The sequence below is a fragment of the Puma concolor genome, chromosome E2, assembly GCF_028749965.1.
Source record: "Puma concolor isolate L17-30 chromosome E2, mPumCon1.1.hap2, whole genome shotgun sequence".
In the NCBI taxonomy this organism is placed as follows: Eukaryota; Metazoa; Chordata; class Mammalia; order Carnivora; family Felidae; genus Puma; species Puma concolor.
Genome location: NC_141681.1, coordinates 904,964 through 920,816, shown reverse-complemented (window position 1 = coordinate 920,816; position 15,853 = coordinate 904,964). Strand labels below are relative to the sequence as shown.

Below are 15,853 nucleotides of genomic sequence, written 5' to 3'. Positions count from 1 at the left end.
GGGGCAGAAAAAGAGGGAGACACAGAATCCGAAGCAGCTCCAGGCTCTGAGCTGTCAGCACAGAGCCCAATGTGGAGCTCAAACCCACAAACAGAGATCACGACCGAGCTGAAGTAAGACGCTTAACCGACTGAGCCACCCAGGCACCCCCGGATGGGTCTTAATGCTTTTGTCTTACTTGCTCTGAAGTCACCTGCTCTGTTGCTAAGATCAATTCCTTATGCAGACAATAGAAGCTCTTTCTTTAGCAGGAGCAAACATCTCTAGACTTCCAAGTAATTGACCCAGGAGATGTCCAGGGAGTTGGTAGTGACGGGGAGTGAGAGGAGGGTCTGTCGGTGGGACACATGTGGGCTGGCATTTTAGGAAGAAACGGCCTGTTCAGGGACAGGGGTAGAAACTACAGGAGGGATGAGAGTCCCACCCTTCATGCCCTTCGCCACAGGGACTGCCACATCACGCACAGGTCTATTTTTAGAATTACACACCTTGTGCCGCTCTGAGACTTGGCAGCATTTTCTAGAGCGTCCCAAAGCAGTTTAGCAAGTAGCTTGGGGTGAAAGCCAGGGTAACCGGTTCTGTCTTAGTTGGGGGATGGGGTGGGAGCTGTGTGCTAAAGGTTAGATGCTTCTCTAGGCTAGGAGAGTTGGTGAGGACAGAGGCTCCAGCTGCTGCCAAGATCCAGGGCAATGAAGGCAGTGAATGTAGCAGCTTCCCAAATTTTCAGCACAGAACAGTTACCCGACAACCCTTGATGTCCTTCTTTGGCCCTCACCACGATGGCAGCATTTCCCCCACGTCATTAAATACGTACCCATGTCTGTTTCCCAGGACTTGCTGAGTAACTCACCCTCTTACCCTTATACCCATCCATCCACCCATTCAGCTGTCCGTCCACACACCCACTCATCTATCCAGCCATCCATTCATTCTTTCAACCGTTATTTAAGACTTAGCGTCCATCATGCTGTGCTAGGAGCAGGAATAGTAAGGTGAGAAAAAACCAGAAACATAAACAAGGTTCTGGCCTTCTGGAGCCAATAGTACAGACAACAGTCAAAGAAACAGATAAATGTAAAACTCCAGCTGGGATCACGTGTCGAGAAGCGACCATGGTGTTCTAAGAGGGTGGATGTGTATGTGCCCTGGGAGCTGGATCTGAAGGAAGACTGGGAACACTTCACGGATGGGGGAGAACAGGGCTTTCCCCTGCGTCCGCCATCTCTGGAGGACACAGTGCCTCGCTGGGCTGTGTGGATCAGGTGACAGAAGGGTGCAGGTTCTTTTGCAAACCAGAAAGTTCTATGTGGGTGCCAGGCGAGTGTTCTACTCTCACCCTCGCCCTTGCCCAGGAGAAGCTGCCAGAGACAGCTGATGGGATACCAAGTGTCCCATGTGGTTCCAAAGCTAATGGCTTGGTTTCTCTAGATCCTTCTGAGCCCAAAGCCTTGGCCAAAATGGCCGCTTGTCCCTTTTCCAGCTGGTGGAATAGTAGTGCATTGGGAAGGAAATGTCCCCAGACGGACAGACCAGCAGGGGCCCATATCCCCGCGGCTACCATTCTCTTACCTTCTCTTGGACGCGCAGATGCTGCAGAAGCTTCGGGACGATGAACTGCAGGTAGAGAAGCCTCTGGCGGAGCTTGACAACCTGGGACACACAGACTGGGTAAGATGTGGCTCCGCTCCTGACCCGGAGCACTGGGCTCAGCCCCCACACCCCGGGGTCTGTGCCTGGAGGGCCTGGGGCAGCCCTGCTGGCGCTAAGGGCCGTTTTTGTCTTCTCGGGGGCCCAGGCCCGGCTGTGGGTCCAGCTCATGCGGGAGCTCCGCCACGGAGTGAAGCTGAAGAAGGTGCAGGAGCGAGAGTTCAACCCCTTGCCCACCGAGTTCCAGCTCACCCCCTTCGAGATGTTGATGCAGGACATCCGCGCCAGGAACTATAAGCTGCGCAAGGTCATGGTGAGCTGGTGGGGGAGGGGCCTGCCAGCGGCCTTCTGCCCGCTTGTGGCTACTGAGCCGGGTGTTTAAATGTGCACAGGCGGACGTGGCCCTTATTCCCATAACTCACTGGGCACAGTGTGACATCAGGGACACAGGGAGGGACAAGGGCAGGGAGGGAGAGGGGATGCATGGAGGGTTCCAGAGGACCAGCGGCAGGCGTTGAGGCTGCGAGTTGCCCCATCTTATGTTTACACGGCTCTTGCCTTCTGCTGGCTGCACTCGACAAATTGAAAAACTTTTTTTAACGTTTATTATTTACTTTTGAGAGAGAGAGAGAGCAGGGGAGGGGCACAAAGAGAGGCAGACGCAGAATCCGAAGCAGGCTCCAGGCTCTGAGCTGTCAGCACAGAGCCCGACGCGGGGCTTGAACCCACGCACCATGAGATCGTGACCCGAGCCGAAGTCAGACGCTTAGCTGACTGAGCCTCCCAGGCGCCCCTCACTTGACAAATTCTCAATGTGCCAGTTATTCCATTCTTTGGCGACCCTGTCTGGGGTGTCACTGGCCTTCATTTCCACGTGAAGAATGGAACACGGTGGTGCCACTGCTGCCCTTACGCCTGCCACGCAGCCCCTGAGGGGAGGGCTGGCGTGAGGCCCTGGCCCTGCTCAGGGCTGAGGGAGCCCTCCCACGGCCCCAGCCCATGTGGGTATCAAGCCCTTAGCCTTGGTCTTCTCCCCATCCTCCCCAACAGGTCGATGGAGATATCCCTCCCAGGGTGAAGAAGGATGCCCATGAACTCATCCTGGACTTCATCCGCTCCCGGCCTCCGCTGAAACAGGTACCAGCTGTGCGTGGCCTCCACTCTTGGCCTCCCCTCCCCCAGGGCAGAGTGGAGTCTCCACTGAGGGAGGCGCTGGCAGGCTGGTCCCGAGATGGACCTGCCCCAAGAGCACACAGGGCACCTTCCCGTCGGCCCCCTGCTAGCCGGCTACTGATAGGCGTGGCTGTATCACAGGGTTCCTCCCCGCTCCATTGTGTCCGTGCCACCCCCTTCCCTCACAGAGCCATACTCCCTCCAGGTCTCAGAGAGAAGGCTTCGCCCCTTACCCCAAAAGCAGAGGACCCTGCATGAGAAGATCCTGGAGGAGATCAAGCAGGAGCGGAGGCTGCGCCCGGTGGGGGCCGAGCGCTGGCGTGGCCGGGGTGAGCATGGGATGCCTCCCCCGCCTCCCCCCTCCCCCCTCCCCCCCCTCACTGTCCTGTCCTGCCCTACCTCCCTGCCTCCCCCAGGGTTTGGCTCTCTGCCCTGCATCCTCAATGCCTGTTCTGGGGACACCAAGTCCCCTTCCTGCATCAACCTGTCTGTCATGGACGCCGGGAACAACACCCAACGCCCACGGCCCCGGGTCCTGCTCAAGGCGCCCACCTTGGCTGAGATGGAGGAGATGAACACATCTGAGGTCAGAGCCCACAGAGTCCTGGAAAGAGGCCAGGGAGGAGGAGGAGGAGGGCAAGTGAGAAGGGCTGAGGGCAGCACTCTTCTTTGGAGCTGCCGTCCTGCTGTGGGGCTGGGTCTGTCCCGAGAGCAAACATGGTGGGACTTGGGAACACTTCCCCATCTTGGTGGCTCAGACGGGTGACTGGAACGGTGGCCTTGGGCCACCTATTCCCATAGTGCAAAGAGGGCTGGAATGGGCGTGTTTCGTCATCTTGGGGCTGGGAAGCTGAGCAGCCCCCTGGCTGATGTGAAAAGCCGGTGTGTCTCGTTGTGGCCCTCTGTCATCCCCTCACTGCCCGCTGAGCTCAGGGAGACCCAGGGCAGTAGCTCTCTTGGTGGGCCGCACCTGACACCAGACCTGTCACCTTCAGGACTTTCCACAGGCCTCAGCGAAGGGGTTGGTTTTCGAGGTACTTGCCTTCCACTATGCTAGAGGGTAGTCAGGCTGGGCAGTGAGTAGAGGATGACCCCATGGCCTCAGTGGGTCCAGCAGCACCCCCTGTGTCCTATGCCTCAGTCCAGGGACAGGCAGGAGGCGCTGGTGGTCAGGGCTGGGTCTGGTGTGTCCACAGGAGGAAGAGTCTCCGTGTGGGGAGGTGACACTGAAGCGGGACCGCTCTTTCTCGGAGCATGACCTGGTCCAGCTCCGGAGCGAAGTGGCCTCTGGCCTGCAGCCAGGCACTCAGCCCCAAGGAGGGTTGGAATCATCCCGGCCCCGCACGGGCAGCATGCACGCCTGGAGGCCAAGCACCCAGGAGCAGGGCAAGTGGTGGCTCTCACCCCCTTCTCCCTTGACTCTATTCTGTGGGCACCATGTCCTGGCCTGGTCCCATTGTCTTCCTGAGGAGGCAGCATCCAGAGGGTATAGGGAGGTCATACCTGCAAGAAGCGTGTTTAAAGTTCAAGCCTGGACTTACCTCATTGCCTCAGGCAGGCATCCCCCACTTTCTTAACTTGAAAACTTTCTTATTAAATCAGTAACCCACATTTATTATAAAAACACTTTTTAAAAAACTTTAAAACATTCGCATGACTCTAGTACTCAGGGATCATTACTAGTAATATATTGGTATATGAAAAGAAAATTGGACGGATGGAGGATGGGTGGATGGATGGATGGATAGACAAATAGCTAGGTGGACACATAGATGATTGACAGATCCTTCTAGTCTTTTTTTTTCTGATCGGTGAAAACTTGTCCGCAGTGAGCCAGACGGGCCGTGCCACACACACCACTCTAGAACCTGACTTGTCACTTTGTTTCCCTGTTCAGCACAGAGGACAGAAAACTCCTACTGGCCACACAGGGTCAGTTCGTCCCACTGTTGAAGGGCTGTGCTCCGCAACGTGCCGACGGGACATGGGGTTATCTTCCCCCACCCACTGTTTCCTCCTATACGTGGCCAGGCCACCCTTTCTGCTCCCAGCGTCATCTTGAGCCCCCCCTGTTCTCTTGCCAGTGTCAAGGCGGTCCAGCTCGGTAGCTGATGCACTTTCTGGAGTGAAGAGGTCCAGGCCAGGCCAATTCCATACTTCACTGTCCTTGTCCCCCCACAAGTGTCCTGAACACTCAGAGCTGCCTCTCTCTCTGCGTGAAGTGCGAGTGGCACTAGTGACGTCTTCCTGCATGACTGCTGCCATCTGCCTTCACTTTTGGCGGCCATGCGGCTCCTGATGTTGGCTCGTTCACCGGGATAAGATATGGGGCCCCTGCAGGTGTCCCTTGAGCCTGCCACACTGACGTGCTCTCTACATGACCTTCTCCTTGATTACTGCCCCCATGGCCCCCTACTGCTTGACCAGCCGTCTCCATCACCCCCTGGGCACAGCCCTCCCACACAGTTTCTGCCTGGTTGTCCTGACGGGGCTCCTGTGCTCTTACTCTAGGTTCCTTCCCTGTAAGTGTCCAGGTCCAGCCTGACCCTAGCTCTCTACCACACAGTGACCTGGGCTCAGCAGAGGACCGGCCGGAGGCTTCTGCAGCCCCAGACACCAATCATCTGTGGCTGGTGAGTGGATGGAGGCATTGTTGTCCAGGGTGCTGGGTGGGGGCGCCTCTTGGGCCCTTATCCTCACCTCTCCCCTGGACAGGGCCCAGCAGGGGTGGGGCAGTTCCTTCCGTGGGTGTGGCTAGGTCTGCTCCAGAGCCACCAAATCTGAGGTTGGTCTTTGCTGCTCCCTTCTGGGACTTCTGGGAACTGCAGCCCCGAGGCCAAAGAAAGGACCTTGCTAAGGGGACTGGGGACATCTGAAGTTCTTAGTTCCCTGTGGGGGTTAGGACAGATGAGAGACCGGAGCTCTGTGCCCGAAGGCAGCGAGATGTGACAGCATCTTTTAGGGTCATGATTCTGGCACTACGCTGCTTACCCTCTGCATCTGGGCTTTCTCAGCGGTGGGTTTTATCTGACTTGTAACTGGGAGGAGCTAACACCTGCTGGTATTTTGAGCCCCGCCCCCCCCTTGGACCTGAGCCTTGGTGTATGCTTTTATCAGACGGGTGACAGGTGAAGTGCCTGGTGAGCACAGGGCATCCGGATGTCAACAATGTCGTTACCATCATTTCCTTGAAGTTTTGTCAAGAGGCTTAAATGAGAACACACGTTAAAATTGCCTTGAAAAGTGCCCTAAAAATATAAGGTAGTGTTACCACTGATACTCCCCAACCAAGTTCTGTATCATCTACTGCTGCATTAAAAATTACCCCAGAACTTAAAACAACAACACTTATTATCTCACATAGCTTCTGAGGGTTAGAAATCCAGAAGTGGCTCGGCTGGGCGGCCTGGTTCAGGGCCTCCCCGCAGCGGGCTCTTGGAAGGTGGCTTCTCCTGTGGCTGTTGCCGGCAGGCCGAGCTTCCCCTGCACGTGGACCTCTTCACAGGGCTCTCGGGTGTCCTCACGGCATGGGGGCTGGCTTCCCCCAGAGCTGGTGGTCTGAGAAACAGCAAGGCAGAAGCCAGTGTCTTTACGACCAAGTCTCAGAAGTGACTCATTGTTATCTCCAGCTTTCTCTGTTCATTAGAAGTGAGTCACTGAGTACATCCTCAGGGGAGGGGGATTAAGGCCCACTTTTCTTTATTTTTTTGTGGGAGGAACAAGGACCACGTTTTTTACCTGCTCATTTCTTGCATTGGAAGCTTTCCTTGGGGCGCCTGGGTGGCGCAGTCGGTCAAGCGTCCGACTTCAGCCAGGTAACGATCTCACGGTCCGTGGGTTCGAGCCCCGGGTCAGGCTCTGGGCTGATGGCTCAGAGCCTGGAGCCTGTTTCCGATTCTGTGTCTCCCTCTCTCTCTGCCCCTCCCCCGTTCATGCTCTGTCTCTCTCTGTCCCAAAAATAAATAAACGTTGAAAAAAAAAAAATAACGGAAGCTTTCCTTGACGACCTGCTTGGCCTGAGACTCTTTGCCGTAGTCCTTAACCACCACACAACTACAACCAACCACCGTACGGGGTTTTTCCTGTCACTTTTACAGAGGCCGACCCACTCCCCTCGCGTCTTGTCGTCATCACCAGTAATTAGGTTGACCTGGTGCTCAGCACGAGGTGCCTCCGCCGCGTGGACACTCACAGATGGGTGTGGTCCTCGTGTGAGGCTTTGGCAGCTCCTCAGAGTCCACTTGCTGGGTCACCATGGGTGAGGGCGGTCTTCAGCCCCTCTTGTAAAGCAGCGATGCCTCCCTCGGCCATGGCGGTGGGTACGGGTGGGGCTGAATCGTGAGTGCACTCAAGCCCCTGCTTGACTCAGGGCGGCAGGGAAAGAGGAAGGCCACTTCTTGAAGGGAAGTCAAGGAATTGGGGGACACGTATGTATTCCTTTAATTAAGTATTCAGGGTGGGGAGGCCCATTTTAAAATGGCAAGTCCCATAAGTGTATTTTTTTTTAAGTTTATTTCTTTATTTTGAGAGAGAGAGAGAGGGAGAGAGAATCCCAAGCAGGCTCCACGTTGTCAGCATGGAGCCTGACACGGAGCTTGAACCCACGGACCGTGAGATCATGACCTGAGCCGAAACCAAGAGTCGGACCTTTAACTAACTGAGCCACCAAGGCACCCCTCATAAGTGTACTCTTTTTTAATTTTTTGACGTCTATTCATTTTTGAGAGACAGAGACAGAGCATGAGCGGGGAAGGGGCAGAGAGAGGGAGACACAGAATCTGAAACAGGCTCCAGGCTCCGAGCCGTCAGCACAGAGCCCGATGCGGGGCTCGAACCCACGGACTGTGAGATCATGACCTGAGCTGAAGTCGGATGCTCAACCGACTGAGCCACCCAGGTGCTGCACTCTTACTTTTTTTAAATGTTTATTTATTTTTGAGAGAGAGAGAGTACATGAAGGAGGGGCAGAGAGAGAGAGAGAGAGAGAAGGAGACAGAGGATCCAAAGCGGGCTCTCTGCTGACAACAGAGCCTGACGCGGGGCTCAAACCCATGAAACCGTGAGATCATGGCCTGAGCCAAAGTCGGACGCTTAATTGACCGAGCCTCCCAGGCACCCCCATAAGTGTCTTCTTAACACAGACGTCAGGAGTGCTTTCTGAGACGTTTGGCTGTCAGACCTCATGTAACCTCCACACCCATCTCGGCCCTGAACACGTACTCACGGCCAATCTGATGAGCAACCTGCTGGTCTCCGCTGCCAACAGGAGCAACCCTAAATAGGATAATCCACCAGCAATGTGAAAGAAACAAACCACGCATCCCAACCCCCATCTCTGTGGCCCCCTCGTGGGGGGCCGCCCCTCATGATGCCTCATCTCCATAGCTAATAATTTGGGGTGCCAGGCGTGGCGCTAAGGACTTTGTGTGTTATCTCAATGAAGCTGGAAGACACCCCACTTTATAGGAGAGGAGCTGAGCAACCCCTCCGGAGGGTGGGCAGAACAAGGCACAGTCACTGTGGTGGCCCAAAGGGGTAGGTGGCTGTGACAGGCGGGACACATACCACCTACAGATGGGCAGGCTTGGTGGTGAGCACCGAGTGTCAGGCAGCATGCAGGAGGCGCCGAGGGCCTTCAGCCGCCAGGGGAGAGAGAGCTCTGTGGTGAAGGCCTTCAGAAGGAGAAGAGGTGGGCCTGGGGCCTCTGGATGGTTGCGACCGGTGGTGTTGTGTGTTTGCAGGTGGGGAACGAGGTGGGAGGCAGACGTTTCTGGTCTGGAGAGCACCGTGAACAGAGGTGGGGATGCTAGAGGGATGTGGTCATCAGCAGGCTGGGTGCGGACCAGGTGACGGGAGTAGCGTGTGTGGGTCCCAGCGGTAGATGAGCTGAAGGCTGGGGTGTTTTAGGAAGTTGCTAGGTTTGGGTAGACTGAGGCCAGGAAGATTCCAGAGTCCTCAGAGAAGAGAGACCCTTATGGACAGACTCCTGAAAGGCCTCGTCCCTCAAGGCCTCGGGAGCACTGACCCCTTGACCCTTTTATCCCCAGGAGTTCAGCCACCCCGTGGAGAGCCTTGCTCTGACCGTGGAGGAAGTGATGGATGTACGCCGTGTGCTGGTGAAGGCTGAGATGGAGAAGTTTCTGCAGAACAAGGAGCTCGTCAGCAGTCTCAGGAAGGGGAAGGTGAGGTGGCCCGGACCCAGCTGCTCCCTCAGCAGGCAGGAGCCCTGGGTTGAGGGCGGGCCAGGCAGCCTGGACCCTGGATTGCTCCCTCACCACGCAGGACTAACTCATCTGGTCCTTCGCTTACAGATTTGTTGCTGTTGCCGAGCCAAGTTCCCGCTGTTCTCCTGGCCACCCACCTGTCTCTTCTGCAAGAGGTAAGCCTGTGTAAGCACCTTGGCTGTGAGTAACACGGGAGGAGCAGTAAGGTTTCTAAGCCAGCACTGTCCGGTAGAATTTCCTGTGATTGTGGGGATGTTTCTTCATGCACTGTGGCTAGTGCAACTACAGAACACTAATTTCTCATTCTTAAGTTCATGTTAATAGCTAAGGGGCTTCCAGCTTCCATTTTCAGCCAAGGTAGGGTAACAGGCATCAGAACAGGCACCTTCCACCTGAAACAACCAAAAATACCCATAAAAAGTAAAAAACCCAAAGAACAGGAGACAACTGTTTTCAAGATATTGACTATCGGGCAACAGCAGGAAGGAGACAGGTGAGCCCAGTGATGGCCTCAATTGCCTGGAGTTTCTAGGTCACAGCCCAGAGGCCACTCAGCTCCTTGACTGGAGGAAGTAAAGCTGAGAAGCCAGAGGGACCAAGGCAGCCGGAGGTCTTAGTGCAGATTTCCAGCCGGGGGAGAGCTGTCCCCAGGGCAAGCCTCGGGCCTGCAGGAGATTGTCCTGGAGTGTTCAGTAGGGGACCAATCAGCACATACAAGCAAAGGAAGCTCCTGAAGGCTGGGAAAGAATCATCCTGAAGCAGGTACTGGCAGACTCCGGCCCCCAGGCCAAATCTGGCCTACTCCTTGCCTTGTGAATAAAGTTTTATTGGAACAAAGCCACACCCATTTGTTTATTATTCATTTAGCCATATCCAAAATGTTTGCTCTGTGACCCTTTACAGAAAAAGCGTACTGACCCTGTGCTAAAGCTTTCAAGGAACAGTACTAGGAATAGTGTGTGTTCCCACCAGCCATGGTGGAAATGTTGTAATTCAAGAACCATTGAAGGTCTTGTTCCACTAGTGGGGAATAAGTGCCCCCAGACTGAGCATTGTTCCAAACCTAAAAGTTCATAAAAGCAAGACCTGGAAATAGTTTGGAAAGGACCAAACTATTCCTAACTATCTTATCCAGCACTCAGCAAGAGAAAATGTCTAGCATCCAATCAAAGATTATCAGGCATGTCAAGAAGCAAGAAAATACGACCCATGATAGAAAAATCAGTCAAAATCGCCCAGAACTGGGGCACCTGGGTGGCTCAGTTGGTTGAGCATCCGACTCTTGATTTCAGCTCAGGTTGTGATCTCACAGTTTATGGGATCCAGCCCTGCACTGGGCTCCGTGCTGAGTGTGGAGCTTGGTTGGCATTCTCTCTCTCTCCCCCTCTGCCCCTCCCTTCCTTGCTCACATGCACGTATATGCTCACTCTCTCTCACTATTTAAAAAAAAAAAGAAAGAAAGAAAGAAAAGAAAAAAGAAAGACTCCCAGAACTGACACAGACATTCGAATTAGCAGTTCTGAAGTTCTAAACTATTTCATATGTTCAAAAAGTTAGAGGCATGAAAGATAAAAAGACACAAAGTTCTAGACCTGGAACTAGAATGTTTGGATGAATGTTTGGAATTACACTGGATTAGATTAACGGCAGATTGAACATCCAGGAGAATGTGCAGAAGAAAACATTAGTGAACTCAAAGACCAAGCAATAGAAACCACCTAAAATGAAAACACTGAGAGAAAATGTTATTTTTTTAGAATGTTTAAAAAGTTTTACTTATTTAAGTAATCTCTACACCCAACGTGGGGCTCAAACTCACGACCTCAAGATCAAGAGTCCCATCCTTTAACGACTGAGCCAGCCAGGCACTCCAGAGAAAAAATAACTTAAAAAGTGAAAATGGTCTCAATGACCTGTGGGTTAATGTTAAGCCTAATATAGATGTAACTAAAGTCCCCAAAGAAAAAGGGGGAGGGGACAGAAAAAGTATTTGAAGAAATAATAGCTTAAAAAGTTTTCCAAATTCTGGGGCGCCTGGGTGGCACAGTCGGTTAAGCGTCCGACTTCAGCCAGGTCACGATCTCACGGTCTGTGAGTTCGAGCCCCGCGTCGGGCTCTGGGCTGATGGCTCGGAGCCTGGAGCCTGTTTCCGATTCTGTGTCTCCCTCTCTCTCTGCCCCTCCCCCGTTCATGCTCTGTCTCTCTCTGTCCCAAAAATAAATAAACGTTGAAAAAAAAAAAATTAAAAAAAAAAAAAGTTTTCCAAATTTGATGAAAAATATAAACTTACAAGAAACTTAATCCCAAGCATGAGAAACATGAATAAAATCATACCAAGGCATTTATTAATCAAATTGATCAAAACCAGTAATAAAGAGAAATTCTTAAAATCAGCCAGCAAATAAAGACTTCTCACTGAGAACAAGAGGACAGTAAACCAGCGTTTCTGATGGACTGAAAAACTGTCAATCTAAAACCCTAAACCAAGAAAGAGTATGCTTCAAAGATAAAGACAAGGGACACCTGGGTGGCTCAGGTGGTTGACTGTCTGACTCTTCATTTCAGCTCAGGTTGTGAGATGGAACCCAGCACGCTCAGCCTGGAGCCTGTTTGAGATTCTCTCTCCCTCTCCCTCTGCAGCACACAAGCACGCGCGCGCTCTCTCTCTCTCTCTCTCTCTCTCTCTCTCTCTCTCTAAAATAAAACAGGGACACCTGGGTGACTCAGTCGATTGGGCATCTGATTTCAGCTCAGGTCATGATCTCGCGGTTCCTGGGTTCGAGCCCCGGGTCAGGCTCTGGGCTGATGGCTCAGAGCCTGGAGCCTGCTTCCGATTCTGCGTCTCCCTCTCTCTCTGCCCCTCCCCCGATCATGCTCTGTCTCTCTCTGTCTCCAAAATAAATAAAAACGTTAAAAAAATTTTTTTAAATGAACTTGGACCATCTGTCCTAATGCAGAAAAGAGCCCCAGATGTATCTTTATAGAATAGTATGCATAACACCCCAGTTCATTTATTTTTGTTTTAAGCGTGTATCTTTGTCCGTCATACTTAGATCTAGAGAAGGGAAAACCCGTCACCAGGGTCTGCCACTGGGGGTGGGCTTTACGATTTGTAGTCACGGCTCTCTCTAGTGTCTGAATTTGTACAGGAAGGTATTTGTGTTTTAAGTCAGCAGTGGGGATTCAAAAGATGTTAATCACTGCTTAAGACTGAGCTGCTGGGGCGCCTCTGGCTCAGATGGCGCCTCTGTGGCAGGAGGCGTCAGGCACATGCAAGTGCAGAGGGCGTGAGAAAGCTCCAGGCCGAAATGTTTCAGAGAAAAAGCCAGCTGTGAGGGGCAGAAAAGAAAAGATTTGGGGGGGAAAACAAGTAAAGCACTGAGGTAACTGGTCTCTAGCAGAAGGGTGGGCAGTTCGCCGGGTGGGAATGGTCTCTCTGTGGCTTCTTCGCTGCTGACCCCGCGTCCCTCTTCTTTCCCTCCAGGGCTGTCTGCACTTCCTGCAGCATAAAGGTGAGGATCGTCTGGGGTCTGAGCGAGGCCCCAGGTATCTGAGGTGTCCTGTGGTTGACTTGGCTTGTCCAGGAGGGCAGAGCCGGGGGACAGAGGCTCTGCTGTCTCCTGTTGGCCGGTCAGACGTGCACGAGTCACTTCATCTGTCTCCTTTCTCCACACAAGACCCATCCCTACAGTTTCCAAGACTGTAGTTTTTAAAGACCCTTGTAGGTGTTTTTTTTTTTTTTTTTTAACGTTCCATGTTAGCAGGCTACTGCCAAGAAAAACCCTTCATTTTCCCTCTAAGACTCCTACCTTCTTTTATTTTTAAAAAGTTTAATGTTTATTTATTTTTGAGAGAGACAGAGCAAGCAGGGGAGGGGCAGAGAGAGAGGGAGACACAGAATCTGAAGGAGGCTCCAGGTTCTGAGCCGTCAGCACAGAGCCTGACATGGGGCTTGAGCTCATGAACCGAGAAATCAGGACCTGAGCCAAAGTCGGATGCTTAACTGACTGAGCCACCGAGGTGCCCCTGGACTCTTACCTTCTGACGCTACATCTCCCCTGAGTGTTTCCGGAAAGGTTCTTTGTAGCAGTCTGGGCACGTCTGCGTACATGCAGGTGTGCAAACGTAGAAGGGTAATCACACCTAGAACTCTGTCACCCCACCACACCTCCGCCTAGCAACCATGGCCTGCTGGAAAAGGGTTTTACCACCACTGTTTTCAAACCCTTTGCGTTTTGCGGTTTCAGCACTGAGCAACCTCCAACTCACCAAGTAACTACTGCATGCAGGGCATGCTGGCGGGCCCTCTGGGTACGCCCGTCTGGATGAGCAGCGTGTGGTTGGGTGTGGGGAACGAGTGAGGAGACACATGCCTTCAGGTGGGCGGCATGGGGTGGGCATCCAGAGAGCACACACGGTCACAACGGCACCCTGCAGACACTCCCCTGCCGCCCCACAGGCCCAGAGCAGGCAGCTGTTCGTGTGTGTGCGCGCGTGCGCGCCCGCGTGCGCGCTTGTGCCCCCGGCCGTCCCTGTTGGGGTAGCCTTGTCCACATCTCCCTCTGTTGTAGATGAAGATGCCTTCTAAGAAGTTTGCACACATTCCTGTCTACACGCTGGGCTTTGAGAGTCCTCGGAGGGTGTCAGCTACCAAAACGACGCCGACCCAGAGAAGAGATGCCTTCCAGTGCGTTCCTTTGCCCTTTGCTGAGGTCACTGTGGTGATCAGGCATCGAGAGTAATACAGGAGCTGGGGTGGGTGGGGTGGTTTGCTGGGACACTGCCAGGACACAGAAATCCAAGGCACTTGTCCAGAAAGGGATCTCTCAGAGAGCTCTGGGGGCTAAGTAGTGTGAGCTGGAAACTGAACCGGGTGGTCAGATCCTCTTGAGGAACAGCTTTTGCTGGGGGCGGGGGGTGGGTGGGAAGGATGCGTGTTGGGGGGGGGGGCGGTAGGCTGTGGACATGGAGAAAGGAACCAGAGGGAGACTTCCCTGATGGCTCCGTCCTGCTCCAGATCCCTGCAGGGGCCCCAGTGGCCGAGTGTGGAGGAGGCATTCCCGCACATCTACACCCACGGCTCTGTCCTCAAGGACGTCTGCAGTGACTGCACCAGCTTCGTGGCAGACGTAGTGCGCTCCAGCCGCAAGAGTGTGGATGCCCTCAACACCACGCCTCGCCGCACCCGCCAGACCCAGTCCCTGTACATCCCTAACACCTGGACTCTCAACTTCAAGTGATGGCTCTCAGCCTTCCTGCGACATCTAGCCAGAGGCTTTTCAAGGTGGCCAGACCTCTGAGGAGGAGCCAGGCTCGTCCTGGACCTGGCTGAGAAACTCCCTATCGTGAGGCACAGCTGCTGGCCTGCCCTCCTAAGTGTGCATGTACATATATACATATATAGATACATTTATACGATATATACACACAGCCTATATATTTATATACATCTGTCCTGGCCCTAGAGTGTATTTGGGGTCAGTCTCGCTGCAGGACCCTCCCTGGGGGAGGCTGTTTCCTGTTGGGAGACCTTGGGTGGGATGGGAGTGGGTTTTCTCACTCGGGAAGGGCATGTGGGAGATACAACAGTGGATTCCAGATGATGGGGCTCTGGAGAGACCCCCACCCCCGTTTTTGTTCTTTCCTCCATCCCAAGGATGAGAACACGGCAGCTTCCCCTCCCTGGGTAGATGTCCAGGTTGGGACAGGACACCGTGGTTCCCGGGTAGACGGGAGCATCCTGCTGGCCTCTGCACTCTGAGCAGGAACCCGGGCAGCAGAGGCCACTGGGGAAGACCGTGAGTGGGCTGATCTTCTCCTGGTGGGTGTCACGCCCTTCCACTTGGAAGGCCCAAGGCCAAGCTCACTCCTTGCTCCCTGCCCAGCATCCACGCCCCAGCCAGTATGCCACATGGCTGGTGTTGCCATCCTCACAGACTCAGAGGTCCAGAGATGGTGCTGGTTCCAGGGCCCTGGCGATGCTGGGGGTCCCGGTACAGGGAGGAACTCTGTAAATTTGTACACGAGGCCACTCTTGGCCTAATAAAGGTGGTCTCACAGTCTTCTGTCTGGGGTGTGGAATGAGGACTATTGAGCCACAGTGGTGGGCACATTCTCCAAGGGCAGAAGCTGGGCTCTGAGGGACAGCCCGCCCTCTGGTGCGCACTGGGCACACACGGGCGTCTCAGGATGCCCAGCATGAGATGGGGGTGCTCAGGCCCCTCCTACCCGTGATGCCCAGCTTCACGATCTGGCGTCTTGGTCCTCTGGCCAGCAGGGCTGCATTCGGCTCAGCCTGAGGCCTGTAACCTGCCAGCCTGGGAGACCCTGTGGCCTCATCCCTAGATGGCTACTTCTCTTCTCTGGGCACATGATTCCTTTAGGTTTGCACCTGTGTGCTCTGCCTGCCTCATGCATCTGGTGGGGGGGGGGGGAGTGGGGGGGGGGTTTCTGTTGTCATCCTACCTTCCAGATAAGGAAACCAAGGCTCCAGACGGAGGAAGGAATTTGCCAAAGATACACAGCTCACTTGGGATCTCAATTCAGGCCTATCCAATGCCAGGCTCTAATGTTTGCCACACTGGCCCAGAGGAGGCCCTGAGGCACAGGACTTGTGACAGATGGGCCTACAGGGGAGGGTACTTCGTCAGCTGGGGTCCAGAACATTCAATGACACTAAATTACAACAGCCAGTAAAAACAGCCAGCTCTCAACACTTGTTCCAGGTACTTCATGGGCAGGGAGTATTATTATTCCCATTTAAACATAAGAAAGCAGGCACAGAGGGGCACCTGGCTGGCTCAGTCAGT

At 53.9% G+C, this 15,853-nt stretch overlaps 1 protein-coding gene across 3 annotated transcripts in view; it reads left to right on the top strand.

Moving 5' to 3' along the window:
* The window catches only part of SPIRE2 (spire type actin nucleation factor 2), a 35,165-nt gene extending 20,059 nt beyond the window's left edge, over positions 1-15,106 (top strand). For 2 of the 3 annotated variants that reach the window (XM_086688554.1, XM_086688556.1), the window contains exons 4-15: positions 1,588-1,668; positions 1,796-1,960; positions 2,698-2,784; positions 3,026-3,149; positions 3,237-3,406; positions 4,017-4,206; positions 5,332-5,453; positions 8,868-9,002; positions 9,132-9,199; positions 12,529-12,556; positions 13,616-13,731; positions 14,062-15,106. In XM_086688554.1, the coding sequence (XP_086544680.1) occupies positions 1,588-1,668; positions 1,796-1,960; positions 2,698-2,784; positions 3,026-3,149; positions 3,237-3,406; positions 4,017-4,206; positions 5,332-5,453; positions 8,868-9,002; positions 9,132-9,199; positions 12,529-12,556; positions 13,616-13,731; positions 14,062-14,284 (1,509 nt within the window). In that variant the 3' untranslated portion in view covers positions 14,285-15,106. Of the gene's footprint in view, positions 1-1,587; positions 1,669-1,795; positions 1,961-2,697; positions 2,785-3,025; positions 3,150-3,236; positions 3,407-4,016; positions 4,207-5,331; positions 5,454-8,867; positions 9,003-9,131; positions 9,200-12,528; positions 12,557-13,615; positions 13,757-14,061 lie in introns of all 3 variants that reach the window. The other variant, XM_086688555.1, reaches the window with a different exon arrangement.
* The last annotated feature ends 747 nt before the right edge of the window (positions 15,107-15,853 follow it).